At 32.8% G+C, this 19,107-nt stretch overlaps 4 protein-coding genes across 4 annotated transcripts; 3 read left to right on the top strand and 1 right to left on the bottom strand.

Moving 5' to 3' along the window:
- Positions 1-2,435: 2,435 nt before the first annotated feature.
- LOC137816127 (putative polygalacturonase At3g15720) lies at positions 2,436-4,846 on the top strand. Its single transcript, XM_068619217.2, has 6 exons — positions 2,436-2,567; positions 2,657-2,794; positions 3,681-3,854; positions 3,937-4,144; positions 4,219-4,300; positions 4,402-4,846. The coding sequence occupies exons 1-6, from the start codon at positions 2,436-2,438 to the stop codon at positions 4,844-4,846; spliced, it is 1,179 nt and encodes a 392-aa protein (XP_068475318.2).
- Positions 4,847-6,485: 1,639 nt separating this feature from the next.
- LOC137815291 (Exostosin family protein) lies at positions 6,486-8,485 on the top strand. Its single transcript, XM_068618420.2, has one exon. The coding sequence runs from the start codon at positions 6,706-6,708 to the stop codon at positions 8,137-8,139; it is 1,434 nt and encodes a 477-aa protein (XP_068474521.1). The 5' UTR covers positions 6,486-6,705; the 3' UTR covers positions 8,140-8,485.
- A 1,006-nt stretch (positions 8,486-9,491) lies between these two features.
- Positions 9,492-12,668, top strand: LOC137815290 (Putative methyltransferase family protein). The gene is made up of 8 exons (XM_068618419.1): positions 9,492-9,688; positions 9,764-9,826; positions 9,914-9,980; positions 10,077-10,177; positions 11,482-11,526; positions 11,611-11,901; positions 12,054-12,156; positions 12,289-12,668. The coding sequence occupies exons 1-8, from the start codon at positions 9,572-9,574 to the stop codon at positions 12,369-12,371; spliced, it is 870 nt and encodes a 289-aa protein (XP_068474520.1). The 5' UTR covers positions 9,492-9,571; the 3' UTR covers positions 12,372-12,668.
- A 1,927-nt stretch (positions 12,669-14,595) lies between these two features.
- LOC137815304 (selenium-binding protein 2) lies at positions 14,596-18,700 on the bottom strand. Its single transcript, XM_068618444.2, has 7 exons — positions 18,359-18,700; positions 18,083-18,278; positions 17,510-17,737; positions 16,929-17,160; positions 16,677-16,784; positions 16,300-16,572; positions 14,596-15,023 (listed from the first exon to the last, which is right to left on the bottom strand). The coding sequence occupies exons 1-7, from the start codon at positions 18,465-18,467 to the stop codon at positions 14,742-14,744; spliced, it is 1,428 nt and encodes a 475-aa protein (XP_068474545.1). The 5' UTR covers positions 18,468-18,700; the 3' UTR covers positions 14,596-14,741.
- Positions 18,701-19,107: the final 407 nt, after the last annotated feature.

Raw genomic sequence — 19,107 nt, 5'->3', positions numbered from 1 at the left:
TTTATGTTTGCTTATGGATCTTGACATCCAGAAAGTCATTTATGTTGTCTAAGTAAGCTTTTGGGTGACTAAATCTGAAAGAGACATATTTATTATGAACTTGCATATCAAGAACTTTGTGATTTGACTTAGGGATATGGATATTTAGAAGATAATTTTTTTAAGTTATTAAGGACAAAACAAACATTTCAGGTGAGTATGTTGAATGAAGATTTGAATTGATCTGGTAGAGAATCAGCCTTAAATAAGAGATGTACCTCATTTTGGGCCTTCTTACTTTTTACACCCTCTTTTTTTCTCACACTCCCATCTTTTATCTGAAAAATGCCTTCTTCAATTGTTAGTTTTTCTTCTATAATCTAAATTTATAACTGTCAAAATTTCACTTCCGAAATTAAACTTCTACAAATATATTTTTCTGTTAAGGAAATAAACTTCTCTAAGACCATTTATCATGGATTCCGTAATTTACCTTATAGAAGTCTATTTGTTTATATTTTTTTTCGAAATTAAAGTTCTAGAGGTTCTATTCTATAGGCATTCCAGAGTTAAATTTGGAGAAATGAATTTAAATTGAGAATTCATGGAACGCGCACAAAATATATTTGATGTGGAAACTCAAAAGAAGTGATGATTTTATTGAATTTATTAATCTTAAAGTTAATTTTAATGTTTACAAGTTTAAAATTATGAAATAAACAATATACACGAAAAAATAGTTTGGATTATGCTTAAATATTTTTTTGGAAAAAGTATAACTTTTTTAAAAAGAGATGATAACATAAACATGTAAGAAATAGGATATAAAATGATTGCATGAAGAGTTTATTATGCTTCACTCATCAAACTAAGATGATGAGGCTATTATGATATTATTTTTTAAAAATATTTTCTATTTGATGATGAAGCCTAAAATAATTAAAAAAAATCTTTAAAAAAACTATATTTATTGATTTTCATATAATTAAATAAGGAAAATTAAAATAATAAGAAATGTGATTCTGAAATAGATTACTTTACTTTGTTTAATATTCTTTCTTGTTTTATTAGTCTAGAATTATTTCTTAATTGGTATCAACTTCTAAAATTATGTTTTGTATAACTTTTTATTTGTGGAAGTTTAGTTGTATATGTTTTTTAACGTGTTTGATTTTATTTTCTACGTTTTTGTGTTATTTTTCTTCATTTTTTGTGTACATTTTCATATATTGCCATATGGTGGTGGAATTTTTAGGTGTTTCAATGGAATTAGGATGTTAAGTGATATTTTTAATAAAAAAATCTGATTATAAAATAATTTAAAAATATATATAATCTTTCATCTATCGTTAATTATAGAACACAATAATCCTAAGCAAAAGAAATATCATAAACCTACATGTACAAATTTAATATTTATTTTGATATTATAAAATATCTCAAATTAAAAGAGAACCGATTATTGTTATTATTTTATATGTCAAATAACTTGTCATTTTATACGAGTAAAAATAATCTATAATTTAATGCAATTAATATCATGCAAGATTTATTTACTATGTTTTTTTAATATATGATAATTATTGAATTTTAATTTCGGTATTTAATATTTTATTATTTTTTGTTTTTAGGAAATTTATATTTTTTTTGATAAAAAAAGGCTATATATATTTATATATTTAACAAAAATCTATTGTCAATTATATATTTTTTTAGAAATGATATTAATGGCGGATAACAATATTAACATATATGTATATATATATATAATATGCTGATTTATTTAGAAGATATGAAAATATTACTTTATTTATTTTATATATATATATAATGTTTAGAGAAGATACAAAATTAGAAAATGGAAGATTTGTATAAAAATATTTTAGTATAAGTTTTTTTAATAATAGTGAGTTTTAATTTCTTAAAAGTTAATATTTATGAGTTAATTTCAATATATGTTATAAACATGAAAAATGATGTTTTGAGAACTTTTGGAATTGTATATAATTCTTGAATTTAGAAATAAATATATATAATAAAGAGTAAATTTATAATTAAATGATATTTTGATATAATAAAATATTAAAATAATATTTTCTTTTGGAACTATATTTTTTAAATTCATACTCTGCACTAGTTAGTAAACTACATATATTCGGTAGAAGTAAATTACAACAACGAATTTTGTTTCAAAGAATATGTTATTGCAAGTGATGAGTTTTTTTATGGTAACTTGGAATAATGCACGAGATAACGCAATTGTTGGCCATAATGAGGATCATATATAAATGTGTTTTTGGAGGAATGATCTTATTCATTCCTATTTCTGATTTCTGATTACAATCAGAATTACATTTTCCCTCCTTTATAAAATTTATCATCCTCTAGTGCAGTTTTAACTTCACAAATCACTCACTCAACACCAACAATAGTGTTTTTTCTTGTTTACCTTAAACATGAAGAACCTATTTTTTGTCCTTCTAATATTTGTTAGAGTTATTGCTTCATCTACCTTCTGTCCTTCAAGTCTCACCTTCAACGTTCTTAGCTACGGTGCCACGGGGAATGGTCACACCGATGATACACAGGTATATTTTTTCTACTTTCTATCACACACTTTTTTTTTTTTTCATATAAAATATCTGATGTTAAATGTAATTCTCAACTTTACTCTAAGGCTTTCCTAAAAGCATGGAAGGACGTGTGTGGTGCAACTCGGAATTACGTAAAACTTCTCATACCCGACAATAAAATGTTCCTGTTGCAACCTCTGTCGTTTAAGGGCCCTTGCAATCCAGCAACCATTGAAGTTCTGGTAAATCATAAACAATTATTTAACGTAATTTCTGCACATACATTTATGGGATTATACTCTTTGCCTTGTAGAGATAGTATTAAGTTTAGATTTGGCTAGATACAGATATAACGTTATTATCCAAAATAGAGTGTTCTAGATAAGAGTACGAGGGATCTCAAACTCAGAACATTGAGAGTGACCGAGAATAAGTATAGTCTTTGTCTTCTGTGTATTTGATATAATTTTCTGATTTGTGGTGTGCCTTTAATTACTTGTATCAGAGAGTTTTGAACTCGGTCCGTGGTGCCACAGTCTCCTACCTTCAGATATAAGTCAATAAGACTAAAAAGTCAAATTTCTTTTCACAACCTCCAATCAACTTACATGTTGTGAAGCTCGGTTATGATCAAAATGGCGTCATCGATGTTTCTGATACACCGCGGACACAGACACACGGCGGAAGCGTGTCCGACACAGTGTCGGACGCTTTTTATTGGGCCGGAAACGGCCCTCTTTCTGGATACGCGGAGGAGACACGTTTCCTTCCTTGGACACGCCAGAAAAGCTAGAAAAAAAAATTGTTGTTCAGTGTTTTAAAAACCTCTTCTCTTTCACACTAAATCTCTGATAAAATCTAAACAAAATCTCAAACAAAATATTAAAATTTTCAAAGTAAAAATTAAACATTATATTTTCTTTTTGTTTTTTTTTATATAACAAAATATATTACTACATTTTAATTTATATACAGGCGTATTGTTTCTTATAATTTTCAATTTATCGTATCTGTGTCCGGGCTTGTTAGCTTACATGTCTCTTAGTATGGGACTAATGATCGTACACTATGTTATATATGATTACTAGTGATTATTTTGTGTGAATAAAATGATATGTTTGAATGCAGCTGGAGGGGACTGTCACTGCCCCAGAAAGAGTTGGGGTTTGGAAATTTTTGGATAACAGAAGGAAATGGATACAATTCTCGGACATATCTGGTCTTGTAATGAAGGGAGGAGGGCAGATAGATGGACAAGGTGCTGCGTGGTGGAACTCCAATGATGTCTCCAACAGGCCCACTGTATGTTCAAATGCATATATTTATTCACACAGAATTCAAACAAAATATAACTGAAACTGATAAACTTCAACAACATGTTCAGGCTCTTCATTTCCATAACTGTAAAGACGTAAGACTTAGTTCGATCCATCACAAGAACAGCCCCAGAAATCATATAAGCATAGATACGTGCAATAGCCTAGAGATATCCCACATTCACATTACTGCACCAGAGGAAAGTCCAAACACCGACGGCATAGATATCTCTGGATCATCCAACATCTTTATACACAGTTCCCACATTCAAACTGGTAATTAACGTATCACTGTTTCTTTGTTATTATCACTTTCCATTGATTAATTAATTAACACATATTGATCACAGGTGATGACTGCATTGCCATAAACTCGGGTACTTCTTCGGTTAATATAAGCGATATTTTTTGTGGACCTGGCCACGGCATCAGGTATATATATTAGGTTAATTCGACAGCCATTTAAGAAGCTTCATGGGTTATATTTGAATTAACGTGATATTCCCTGTGTGATGTGTTGGGTGAATGAGAAGCATTGGGAGCCTGGGACGCAACGGAGAGGATGCGAGAGTTGAAGAGATATACGTGAGGAACTGCACCTTCGTGGGAACATCGAACGGAGTGAGAGTGAAGACATGGAGGGGTGGACGAGGTTACGCGAGGAAGATAAGATTTGAAGATATTAAAGTTGTCGGAGTGAAGCAGCCGGTGATTATCGACCAGGAATATTCCTCGGTGGAGATGGAAAGTGAGAGAAGTGCAGTGAAAATAAGCGAGGTGAGTTACCGGAACGTGAAGGGAACAAGTAGCAGTGACAGTGCAGTGGAGCTGAGTTGTGATCCGAACGTAGGTTGCAGTGAGATTTTAATGGAGGATATTTCCATAACCAAAGAAGATGGGAGTGTAGCAACTGCATCATGCACAAATGCACACGGCACCTCCTCTCACTGCAATCCAATCGTCCCTTGTCTTAACTAGTTTTCCACCTCACACTTATTTCTTTAACTTTTATTCTTTTTTTTTCTTTGCTTTTCATCTTCTAAGAGTTGGAGATGTAAGTAGTGTCATCTTCCTTGGGTTAATATAATCTTACTCTAAGAATATAATTTTTTATTCTGCGTTTTTCCTAACTTTTAATTAATTTTGTGGATGAATAAAAAGACTTCTTCGAAGGATTTATTGAGAATGTGCAATAGAATTCAAAAGGTCAAATGTTACAAATACAAATTTCATATGATATAAAGTCACATAAAAGTGAGATAAGAAATGTAAAGAATTAAGATAACTTCAATCTTTAAGGGGAAACAATTACAATTATTTTTTATTTATTTTTATAAAAATTTTAATGTTAGACATTACTATATAATTTGACATTTCACCTAAGCTGACATCTCAAAGATGTTATCAGATGCAAAAAAAAGTATTATTAAAAAAAATATGAAAAAATTAGACCAAAATATATTTACAAAAACGATATATAAGTAGACTATATATACCTATTGATAAAAAAATTTAAGAAACAAACTAGAAGAAAACCTATTTTACAAATGAAATGATTCTTCATGAATAAATTATAAATTAGTTAACTTATCAGCACGCGCATTCTCTTCACGAAAAGTATGAGTAACTATAAACATAATATTACGTCATACATTAATATATAAGTCTCATATTTTAAGTTTATTTCATAATATGTATAACTTCATCAAACTCAGTAATAATTATTTACTTCAATAATATATAATATACAATATTCAATTTACTCTGGCTTAAGTTTTCATTTTTAATTTTTTTAGTAATGTTATATTTATTTTCTCTTTTTTGATGTGTACTATTCTAAATCCTACTCTCACAACTAAACAAAAAAATCTCTTTCAATAACTCAATTTTTTTTATCGTGTAACTTAAATTTCAATAATTATGTTAAAATTTTAATAATTAAACATGAAAGTAATAAAATCATTATTATAAATATGAAACACATTTTATGTATTTAAAAATATTTTTTTTATATATTTGAATTAAAATACAATTATAGTATAGTTTATATAATTGAAAAATGATGATATATACCTAGGCACAACATGTGTGTAAGTACTTTATTTTTCTTTCTACATTTTTTTCCTTTTTCCCCAACGAACATAATTTTTTCTTAACGTATTGAATTATTAGGTTATATACGACTCTCCATCATAACAGAATTGTTATTTACCGGATAACGCCTTAGGTGTAAAGTTTATAATTCTTATATTATCTATTTACTGTGCTTCTTTACAATTTTCGTTTTTTTTAAGATTTATATTTATATATATTTTTAAAATTAAAAAAGTATGAACTGTTTTTATCTATTTACTTTTATTTTTCTTTTATTAAGTAAAAAAATGAGATAGAATATGAAACTCGGTAACTATTTTATTAGGATAAATATTTTTATTACCTTTTTAATTTATATATAAGAATCTCAGTAGGACGAAAAAACAAATTATATATATATATAAACCTTCAAAACGTATAAAGAAGAATAAACGAGATATTCTTTAATTATTGTATTAAAATGTAATTTAATATCTATTATTGATAATTTAAATTTCCTTAAAGAGAAGAGAAGAGTTATGATTTGCTTTGGCGCCGACAAGGTAACGGACGTTTGGTGTTCCGTGTTCCGTGAGGCGGTGATTCATTGGACAATACGAAGTCATGTCTTTGAACATGATCTTGTCTTAAATGGCAATTCCAAAAGCTATTGAGTTTGTTTCGTAGGTCTCTGTCTGAAGATTATCAGCATCAGAAGCTAAGCTTTCAAATCCCACTTCACTCACACTTGAATTCAACACCAAATGGAAAAATCAGTTCTGATCTCCAGAGTTTGCTACGAGAACCACCACTTCTGCCTTGCAATTCTCTTCTCCTTTCTCTTCTGCTCTCTATTCCTCTCCTTTCGTGCTCCCAACCACGCACTCACATTCAAACCCCTCACCAAAAATCTCACCACCACTCATCCCTGCACTGGCCGCTATGTTTACATCCACCAACTCCCTTCACGCTTCAACACTGACTTGCTTCACAATTGCCACTCCCTCACCAGAGGCACCAACAAACCCAACATGTGCCCTTATATGCAGAACATGGGCTTGGGTCCTCAGATTGCCACCTCTCAAGGGGTTTTAACCAACAACACTTGGTATGCCACCAACCAGTTCTTGTTGGAGGTCATTTTTCACAACAGGATGACCAAGTATTCCTGCTTGACCAACGATTCTTCCTTGGCCTCTGCAATCTTTGTCCCCTTTTATGCTGGTCTAGACGTTAGCCGTTTCCTCTGGCTCTCTAATCTCACAGACAGAGACTCCTCTGCTCGAGATCTTCTCCAATGGCTTGCAGACAGACCCGAGTGGAACAAAATGTGGGGCAGAGACCATTTCCTTATTTCTGGGAGGATTGCTTGGGATTTCAGGAGACAGCGCGATGAGGAGTCCTACTGGGGTAGCAAGTTCAGATTTCTTCCCGAATCCATGAACATGTCCATGTTAGCAGTTGAAGCAAGCTCGTGGAACAATGACTATGCAATACCCTACCCAACTTCTTTTCACCCCTCAAAGGACACTCAAGTTCTGCAATGGCAGAGAAAAATCAAGTTCTGCAAGCGGCCGTACTTGTTTACTTTCACCGGAGCTCCAAGGCCTGAACTTGAAGGTTCCATCAGGGGTAAGATCATAGAGCAGTGTCGAGCTTCGAGTGTCTGCAAATTCGTTGACTGCAGCTACGGTGTAGAGAGATGTGACGACCCTGTCAATGTTATGAAGGTTTTTGAGAGTTCCGTGTTTTGTCTGCAGCCTCCCGGTGACTCTTACACCAGAAGGTCCATTTTTGATTCTATGGTGGCTGGTTGTATTCCCGTTTTCTTTCATCCGGGCACTGCTTATTCGCAGTACAAGTGGCATTTACCTAAGAATAGGAGTAGGTACTCTGTTTATATACCTGTGAAGGATGTGAAAGAATGGAATGCGAATGTGGAAGAGGTGTTGCTGAAAATTCCGGAGGGTGAGGTCTCAGCAATGAGGGAGGAGGTTATAAAGGTGATTCCGAATATTATTTATGCAGATCCTGCGTCTGAGTTAGATTCCTTTGAAGATGCGTTTGATTTGGCAGTGAAAGGAATGGTTGAGAGAATAGAGAAGGTGAGGGAGGCGATGAGAAGAGGCATAGATCCTAGCATTGGTTTTGCAGATGAAGATCATTACAAGTATACATTTTCACAAAATTTCAGCTAAAGGAAGAAGGCATGTATTACATGGCATGCCGTTTGATGATACTAGTATTCATGCCAGAAAAACACCATTCATAGTTAACATGTTCCCTTGGGAGGATCCGAATGATACAATGTTTGTGTTTTGGGTGTTGTGTCTCTTCTTAGTTATCCATTATGCTTGCTTCTGATAGCAATTGTAGCAAGAAGAGTAGTACTAGCGTTTAATGCAACCAAGCATATAGCAGTAAAAGCATTTTTGTGATTGGGTTGTTAGCTATAAGTTACAAGTAAAAAAATGGTGTATTTTGAAAAGAAAAGTATCCATTTGAGAATAACAACGTAAGAACATGTGTGTTGTAACATTTTAACCCTGTGTTTGTTAGTGTCTGCCGACAGTGATTTTACTCTGTTACTGGTGGTGATGAAGGAAAAGGGCATTGAAAGAGTAGACTCATTCCACGAGTCCCCTGTTATCGCCTGCAATTAAGGCCCTCTTTTTCTTTTCTAAAAAGACTCACCATGAAAAAAATATATTATTTTTCAAGTCATTATTTCTAGTCACGTGATTATAGGTTTACCAGGAATAATGAATACATTTATGGTATTTTCAACTTTACAATGTATTTTTGGATGAACATAGTAATATCCTTATGCATCTTTCACATATTAGGAAATATATTATATTTGTTTAATGCATTATTATTAGGAAATATATTATATTACCTTTATTGTTAATAATTCAAATTATAATTTGTATACTACTTTTGAAATTTCGTAGTGGCTTCCAGATGAATATGTTGAATATATGTTTTGATTTATATTATTTATTGATGTCAAAATGGACAGTATGTTCCATTTGGGTTATTGGTCCGTTAGAAATTCTTAATTTTTTTATAAAATTAATTTAAATATGTTAAAATATAAAAAGGTAAAATAATAGAAACTTTAAAAATATATTTTTTTATTTCTTTTAAAAAAATGGCTCATCATTAAGATAGTGGATTAAATTTTTCATCTCATCCTACCTATTTGAGGGTGATTGTTATTACTATTTATTTGGTTAATTGATAGTGTTGATATATATTTAAATTCAAAATTAAGTAATTAGTAATATTTATAATTTCAAATTTTAACCATTTAGTTAAGTTTAATAGGTTAAGATAATTACGATTTACAACAAAATTAGTTTTTGTAAAATAAGAGAATTCTGTTTTTTTTTTATATTATAAATTCTGTTTTAATAGCAACGCAGGGGTTCTAATAGTAGCCATTCACGGAAGAATGGGCTTAACGTGAATCAACCCAGCCCAAATCTTTGAACACTGAGAGCCCAGAAGAGATGACAAAGTTCAGAGAGAGGGAAAAAAACAGTGTTCTTTCTTCACTCTCACTGCGCTCACCACAATTCAATCGAATCGTGTTAACGTTTTTTTGGAAGTGCTGAGAAAACGATTATGGAAACGTTTCAGTTATTCTCTTCCTCTGCTTCCGACTTCGGAATCTTCGATGATGCTGCACAACAATCTCCTTCCATACCTCTTCCTCCTTGCGTTGAAGTTCTCGCCTCTGAGGTATTCTTCCTTCTCCCTTCCTCATTCTTTCAAACGATGTCGTTTTTAATACTGCTTCTTTTCCCTCAAAATTAGGCTCCTTCATCCGCCAACCACAATTTGGAGTCTGTAAATTTGGATGGGCTTACTTTGTTAAAGGTGATGTTTCTTTCTTGGTCTTCAAAATTTTGTCAGGAGATTATGATTCAGTTTTATAGTTTATGTTATTTTATGAACGATTCTCAGGGGCGCGTGAGTACCCAACAAGTTTTTGGCTTGTCAAACTCCGATTTAGTTCCCGGGAAATATGAAGGTGGTGCTATTTCGTTCCTCGCATTTCTGTTTATTCGATCATTTCTATGTTGTCGATGACTGAATCAGTTGAAATCTTGGGTTCCCTTTTGGCTAGGAGGACTGAAGCTGTGGGAAGGTTCACTTGATTTAATTAAAGCCCTTCGTTCAGATATCAGAACTGGCCTTATATCATTTGGCGGGAAGCGAGTATTAGAGGTGGGTTTCTCTTTTTCTAGCTGATTGTTTACTTTTCAGTTGAAATTCTGAATGCATATTTGGAAGCCTGTAGCTATTAGCTAGTATGGATATATATAACATAGGTGTGTTAAAAACATATTTAAGTTTTTATGCTAGATATACAATAGAATTTAGAACTTGCACAGCCAAATTTATGCAATTGTTGGTATAGCTTTTAGTGTGGAGTCCCTCCCAGGCATAATTGTTCACATAGAAGGATACACATTGCAGGAAGCATGTACACACATCCGAAACCGTTTCTTATCAATACTTTCCGATTCCGCTGCAATGCACTTAACTTGGATATTAATATGAAGATATCCGGGAGTCTTCTTAAGGTTACCTCTTGCATTTACAGAAGAGATATTTATTTTGTCGATTTTGCTTTTTTCTGATAGTATATTGAAGAAAATGACATTATCAAGGGGTTCCATTTTAGAAGATCAAATTATTATTGGAAAAATAAAAATAATCTTTGAGTAATTTCTCCAATATCATTGATTGTATTTGTTAAAGACTTTCAAAAATTTATGCAAGAATATCATGGGGGTAGTGACTGCCACAAAGTCATTTGTACATTGCACAGCGGCTGTTGTAAAGGTTGTCTTCCCAGTGTCTTATCATGTTCTACCGCATCCTGTTTAAAAACATCATGAACGTTTGATATTTAATGATAGGGAGCCAATTTCTAGGATTCTTTCTACTTTACTTTTTTTTATTTCTTGCATTTTTAGGAAAATTTAATTCCATAGAAGTATAAGACCTTTTTGAAAATATAGGTAGTTACTTATCTTTTTCCATGATTAATTGTATGGAAATAATGAATAGGGTTTGACACCCACTCATGCAGTTAATTGCAAAGATAGAGTATGCTTTTTTATTCTTATTTTTAACCTCCTTCCTAGTACAATGGTTTTAGTCACCAAATGTTGAGCATTTCTGGGATTTTAGCAGGACTTAGTTCAATCATGTTTGAATTCTTGTTTGATTTGAGTATGTGGCTAAGATATGTTGTACTTCTCTAAGACGAGCTTTTAGAAAGTCAGAATGTATCATTTCTTAATTTTAATTTAAAGTGCATCGTGATCATAACCCTCTAAGGAATATAAGGGTGGATGCTCCGTTTAATTTCTCATGATAGAGATTAGATAAACTCACTTTAGAGGGTTTCCCTCCAGTTTATATAGAGATTTATTAGGAAGATATGTGCAATGTATATATATCTTTAAGTAGAAATATTGTTCATCTATCTCAGTTTCTAGCATTCAATATTTTATTTTCAGGTAGGATGCGGCCATGGATTGCCTGGAATCTTTGCATTGCTCGAGGTGAAACTACAGTTCATTTTGGCTTTGCTTTAGCATCCTTACCTTTTGAAAAATATAATAATGTGCTTATTATGGTTGCTTTAGGGGGCGGCTGCTGTACATTTTCAAGACTTCAATGCTGAGGTCCTACGTTGCCTCACCATTCCTAATTTACACGCAAATATTTCTGGAGAATCTCAATCATCACCATCCAACCCGACAATTTGTGAGAAGGCAGAAGTTCGTTTTTTTGCTGGTGACTGGAGTGGAATTGATAAACTGCTCCCTCATGTTAGTACAGATGATAATCGTAGTGGTGGTTATGACTTTATTCTGATGGCTGAGACAGTTTACTCGGTCAGCAGTCTCCAAATTCTCTATAATCTTGTAAAAAAGGTATTGTTTTGTTCATTGACGAGAGCAAAAATGATACTTCTGTGTTAAGTCATTGCATTGTAAATATGAGTACACTTATCTGAGTGTTTTAATGCAATGTTTTTAATTATAAAATATTGTTTTCCTTATACATCGAAGTTTTTGATATACAGTGCTTGCAACATCCTGATGGAGTTGTGTACATGGCAGCAAAAAAGTATTATTTTGGAGTAGGTGGCGGAAGTCGGCGATTTCTGTCTCTGGTAGAAAAGGATGGTGAGCTAGTGCTGACATGCAATTATATTCACGCTGGATTACTATTCTGAATTTCTGATTCTTTGGGTATTATGGCCTTTGCAGTTGCATAATAAAAAGTGGTAATGTCATAATTTCCTTATATTTGTGCAGGTGTCTTCACCAGTAGCCTGGTTGCTGAAATCACAGACGGTTCATCTAATGTGCGTGAAGTATGGAAGCTTGCACTCAAGTAGTAATACTATTTTCTTCCTTCACCTTTCAAACTATCCCCTGTTTATTTGGTCACGATTTTCCATGTGTGTGGGAAGTTGTTGTAGAAATCGTGTGGTGAGGAAAGAATCTTGTCCCCATTTCATGTTATACTTTTCTGCCTCTACTGGGCTTAGTTTTTCTTGGTCTATTGTATTTTCTATTAGGTGATGCAAATATATATTTTTTTCTCATTTGTATTTATTTTGATTCCTTGAGGGATAAGGTTTTTGTTTTTGTTGTATTTGCTTTTATTAGATGCAGTGCATTGCTGGAGCTAACCCCTTATCAGATAGTAAGGAATCGAAGAATGATCATCAAATAAGGGAAGTAATAGCAATTTTTTCTTGTAGTTTTAAGTTGCAAAGCTCCTATAATATGATAAACAACAGAAAGATTATATGTTGATCCAACAAAAATCCATAAGATCTTCTTATATAATTATTGTTTATGCAACCAATGATATTATTCATTTTTTTTTTCTAAAAGGCTCTTGCGGAACAAAAGTAATTATTCCTTGTTATTTTTTTAATGTTTTTATTACATTATTTGCAATAGGGGAGAAAACCACTTAGGAATTTATTATTTTAAAACTCTATATAGCACTGCAAATAATAACGAGTAAAAATAGTTGCACACCCATCAATATTTTACATTTGTTTCTTTTTAATTATTTTTTTCAATAAAAAATTATTTTTGACAAAAGATGAGGGCAAAATATTTTGAATTTATTAATGATACGCTTTCATTTTCCACCATCTCGCTGCGTTATTAAATGGAAGGTTGATTTCATTATCCTTTTGTTAATATTCTTTTCACATTTATTGTTTTGCAATGCAACTTTACATTCAAACAACTTTGTATTATGAATTTTGATTTTAGATTAGCTTCTAGTTTTTATTTGGATGAAGAGCCATTACTTTTTAATGTTTATGTTCATAGCATTGAAGTTTTTATTATTTAGTTGTTATTTCAGAATCTCGAATTTTCTTTCATGTTTGAATCTTATCATTTGATGAGGTGTAGGTGATTGTAATTATCGGTTACCAAATTATAGATAAGAATTTGAAGGCCGAGTCATGGGCGACTTTAAGTAGAAGTAAACTTTACTACAACTTCTAAAACTAAAATTATTTTTTATTTAGTGTGTTTCCAAAAGCCTTTTCTTCCGCTCTTCACTTTTAATACATACAAAGAATACAAGTTCAAAATTCTAACACATCTAGTAACTTATGCATCTGAACAAACAACAATTTATACATGTTCATGTTCAAGGATTTGTAACTTACCTAACATTATCTTATAATATGGAAAAATCTCCTCAACTTATAATATGGAAAAATCTCCTCAACTCAGAGAAGTAAAATCCACGAGACCTAATCTAGAAAATGTTTTCACTATGAAAGTAAGATTATAATATTTGTTTCTCACCTTATAAGGATAACACTCAAACTCATTCAACAAGGATGAAATACAATCTCTCTCTAACATTTCACTAGAATTTTTAATCTCACACTATGATGAATATCTATTCCCTCTTTTATCTCTATGTTGTTATTCTCCCTTTGTTTTTCTCTTCCTCACAAGTTCTCTTTATATAGAGAATGAGAAAAAGATTTCTTCATAAAAAGTCCGTGGATAATTAATACTTATTACATTTTTTAGATATCTTGAAAATACTATCTTCAACCTTTTACGTTAAGTTTCAATGTCTTCAAAAAGATATAATTTCAAGACTTTGGGACGTATATCGTTAAATATATTCAATGGATCAATTACCAATATTAATGGATTATAGTCTCCATAGGATTCCCATTATTAACCTAGTTGCCTCAAAAAGAAAAAAGAGAACATGTTGCGATTATAGTGCTTCTAAATTGTCTAAAAATTATAATTGGATAAATACTGTGGTTAAGTATCAAGTTATTTCATCATAGGAACTGTAGAAATCGGGCATGCTTAACTCTTGTCGCAAACAAACTATTATATACAAACTTGCTATTTATATGCTCTTTTGTTGTTTTGCCTTAGAATAGAACCAGGTAAATTTGTTGAATCCCAAGCCAGCTCATTAATCTAGAAAGTTAAAGTCAAATTCAAAACGCATTGTTGACAAGCAATCACTTTTGTCATTTCTAAAAGTTATATGCTTTCTTTCCTCTTTTTGTTCACACACTTATTATAAGTAGGTGGGAACCACAAAATAACTGTAGAGAGGTTTAGCAGAGGAGCTTAACATATTCATGAAATTGCAAACTGTCTTCACAACAGCATTATTTATAGCAAAATGAGTCCTTGCAACCACATCATAGATAAGTTTATCAAAGGGAAACAATGGCATGTCACATGTGTGCTTAAATCCATATATCTGAAGTACAGTCACCACCAGGATATCTCATCTCATGGGCAAGAGAAGGACCATGAGGCTCAGTTCCAAAGTCCACGAAGAAGTTGGGGTTGATTTTGAGGCCACCTTTCTGAGTATCAACATCAATCTGTATTATGTGAGAGCCCTGCTGAACAAGATCTGGATAAAATTGTTTGTCCCATGTACTGAAGAGTGAGTTGGTTGCATACAGCCTCTTCCCATCTAAACTCAACTGAATCATCTGAGGGCCTGCTCTCAACTTTTTCCCCTGAAAACCAATGTGTTACTCTTAATATCAGCCACTTACCAGATGGATAGATACCCTTCAATGTCCATGAATAAATCAGATATAATGTTTTTGCTCCAATGAAACAAGAGATTACATGCATAAATGACAAGATGCTACAACTCACTTTCACTTTTTGACTCTCTTCATGAAGGGAATACAACTGTTGTTATAGTTGGAGATTTCATGAACAAATATGGCTAAATTATAATATACGAGTACATAAACTTCACCTAACCAAATTGATAATAGTACGCTTACTCAACTGTTACAAAGCAGATAAGTTTATTTACCTGTTTTTTTTTTAGTTTTTTCATTTGGAGGAAAGTAATTTCGATCCTAGAAGGCTAAAATTGAAGCTTATGCCTCAGCTTTTAGAGATAAAACAGTTCCATAACAATACAAATGGAAATGACACGCTAGTGAGTTACTTGGTCAGAAGATAACATGACACTATACTTGAATTATTAACTTATAGAAATGGTTGGAAAAATCAGAACTAATTCTCCCTCTTTGGTGCAGATACAAAATGGACATTTATCTCATACTGTGATGGATATCTATTATCTCATTTACTCTCTATGTTGTTCTTCCCCTTGCTTGTTTTTCTCTTCCTCACAAGTTCCCTTTATATAGAGAATGAGAGAAAGACTTTTTCATAAAAAGATAAAGAGATAGTGGATAATTAATACTTATCACATTTTCAAGATACTTTGAAAATATTATCTTCAACTTTATAGGTCGAACTTCATAGTTTTCATTAAAGATATAATTCCAAGACTTTGAATATATCCAATGGATCAATTATCAAGATTCATTGGTCATGGTCCCAACAAAAACATATATCGTGGGAACTTCTCATGCGGTGAGACTGAGGTGGCGAAAGGGAACAAGTGCGAAGCAATTTGTGTTTCTAGACCAGCTGAACATGAAGTGACTAATGAACTACGTTTGCGTATTTAAAATTTTCATAAACTGAATCAAAACTAGAGTGCAAGTATAATCTAAATGTATACAAGAATCAAATAATTCACTCACATGCCTTGCTAAGAAGTCATTCATTTAAGCATATTCAGTACAATTTCGTTTCTTAAGGTCATTGAATACCAATCATCATTATTAAAAGTAATATTTCACTCCTCTCCTCTCAATTTTCACTTCACTCTACTCAGCAAAATTTCTTTGTATTTGTCCAACAAATAGTTAACTCCTAACAAGTATTGTGCGATAAGTTACAATAGGGCTAGATTGCAATTACCTGAATCTCTGGAACTTCAGCTTGCCAAGTTTCTCCATCATCTGTTACAGCTATTATAGGGCTTCCTTTCTGGATAAGTCCACCAACCCATACTTGTCCAGTTAATTTAGGATTTTTAATGTCCTCAATGTTATATTGCCTTATATCCCCGTGAAGCCAGTTCACGAAGTACAGAAATCGGTCATCAAGAGAAATCAGAAAATCAGTTATAAGTCCAGGCATTTCAGGAAGAATCCAGTTTTGCACTTTCAGAGGTTTCACTGATATGGAAACCTACAAAGTAAGCTTAGTCTATAAGTATTGAGGACATTGATATATTGGTTTAAGTACATATACTGACCAGAAGAGAATAGATATTAAGTATCCTTTTCATATACCTCATGGCTCCATGATCCATCTTGGGTCTTGAAGAATCGTATCATGTTACTTGTCAATGCACTCCCAACAAAACCTGTATCTTTAGCAGGATCATGCAAAAACCTTATCTGCATTGAAGGTACATTAGCTATAAAATATGCCAATTTTGCAAATTGACTCACAATTACAACTTAAAAGCAAGAGGAAAGTGCAGTCATAGTTAAATAACACAGGTAGTAAACAGGCTTCAAATACACAAATCAACAACTTGCCTCTAAGGGTAGAAGCCCTGAATCACCAAGGTCTAGTGTTTGTCTCAGTTCGCCCCCAGGCCAGTCATATACATGGAGATGCCGGCCGTATAATCCCTCAGAGAGATGCTCCAAGTTAAAACCTTTGGTGAAAGCTCTTGGAGCACCCCATGATGTGCTAATCATAGTGTTGTGACGTGGTTGGTACCAAAAGTCATATCCAAATTGTGGACTGTGCCCTGGTTTCTCCCACCTAAGCAATGTGAAGCAGGATACAACATAAGTTTCAAACAGAATAGCTGCTAGCCAATGACATGACACACGTAATGTTTAATACACAAGCATTATGTAATCAAACAATTCTATCTAGACAGATTCACTAAACTCGTCTACTCAACCTTAAACTTTATTTCAATGTAAGATTGACACCATTTCATCTGTATGCTTGTTACCTAAATCCAAAAATAGGCCTTTAAAACTAGAGTATCTAACAGAGTCAGAGACATGCAGAGGTGAATAATGTTAGATACACTCAAGAAATTTTCGACACGCCAAAAAACATTCTCTTCTCTCATTTCCCAGTCAAATATCTAGAATAGTACCTTCCTTTCACGTTAAACTCTGAATCAAGAAGAAGAAATCCATTGCCTTCAGCATTTCCATCCTTATCTCCAAGACATGAGATCATAATTTCACCAGAAGCAAGGCAGTGAGACGTGTGTGGATAAGCCAATCCAGTCTTCTGGATGATATCTGCAGGCTCAACAACTTTGTGCAAAGATGGAGCCTTTGGATCTGTTTTCACATCAATCACATATACGCGACCTGATCTGAAACATGACAAAAAGAAGACTTAAAAAGGGAGGAAACAAAAAGGGTAACTAGAATAAAGTTGATATATTTCGAATTCAATAAGTGGGCAAACATATATATGTTAGGAAAAAGAGAAGAAGACAAAAAAGAAAAGGAAAAAACACCAGAAAGACAGGGCTCCTATTATGACATAATTTTTATCACACAATCACAACTTCCATAATGCTTTCTTTCATGAATTTCTGTTAGAGAATGATACATAAAGATGTGCCAATAACGCATGCAGCATGCATATAAAGTACAATAAGGAATGTTTTTCAGTAGGGATATTGTTCAGTAGAAGTAACGGTTTAGGGTCTTACACAAGCGCAGGTACGATGAGAAATCTTCGCTGTGCTGATGGATCTCCAAAGCAAGAGCTGCATGAATTCCAGCCAGTGTGATGCAGTTCATCACCCAAATAAGGAACAGGAAGTCTATGGATGACTTTGGAAAAAGTTGCAGAGTTTGGATCTACGTCCACTGTGGCCACATAGTCAGGCTTCTCAATTCCCGTTCCTGAAAGGTTTCATATTGAATAAAAAATGAGTGAAGAATGAAAGCAGAAGTTGCAGAGGACGTTAATGGAAGAAGGATACCCGAGTAAACAGCGGTGACATAAATGAGAGACTCTCTGGGACCAGCCATGGCTTCCAGTGGGGAAGCATAGCCTGGCCCTGTTTTGCAGCATCCATGGCCGTTACTCATCTTTGTTTCTCTCCCTCTGATTCTCTTGTTGGGGTCTTTATCTCAGCCTTTGGAGAAGATAATCACATAAAGGGAAAGGGAAAGAGAAAGAGAAAGGGGAATTGAATATTCACGTGGTGCAAAGAAGATAAATAGGAGTGATTGGTTGCAGTTAGGAGCCAGAAACACAACACTGCACAGACAATGTTGTTTTTTATTACGTTAGTGTCTGAGATGCACACAGTCATCAAAGTGGTCTTTATACGTATTTGATTCGTATATTGGTATGAATCGCGTCCAAGTTGGATGCATAATCAATCACAACGTACACTTGTCGAACTAATCGCTTAGCCACAAAACTTGAAGTAGTTTTGCACATGGTATATCATTTTATCAGTTTCAGTTAAACATCAGTTACCTTTTTAGTTTGAGTTAAGTTTTAGAGTAATGATATTGATATATTTACAATCAATGTATTTAGATTATAACTGAAAAAAAATTTATAAAATTGTATTGATCAAATTAAGTAAACAACAGTTATAAACTAATGTATTTTAATTTATAGTTGTGAAAATAACATTTTCCTATATTTTATATATAATATAATAGATAAAATGATTTTTTATAACTTAAGAGTGATGGTATAAAAATTTAGATATAA

The sequence above is a fragment of the Phaseolus vulgaris genome, chromosome 1 (genome assembly GCF_051622355.1).
Source record: "Phaseolus vulgaris cultivar YP4 chromosome 1, ASM5162235v1, whole genome shotgun sequence".
Taxonomy (NCBI): Eukaryota; Viridiplantae; Streptophyta; class Magnoliopsida; order Fabales; family Fabaceae; genus Phaseolus; species Phaseolus vulgaris.
Note: the sequence above shows the minus strand (reverse complement) of the source record. Positions and strands in the feature narration are given on the sequence as shown.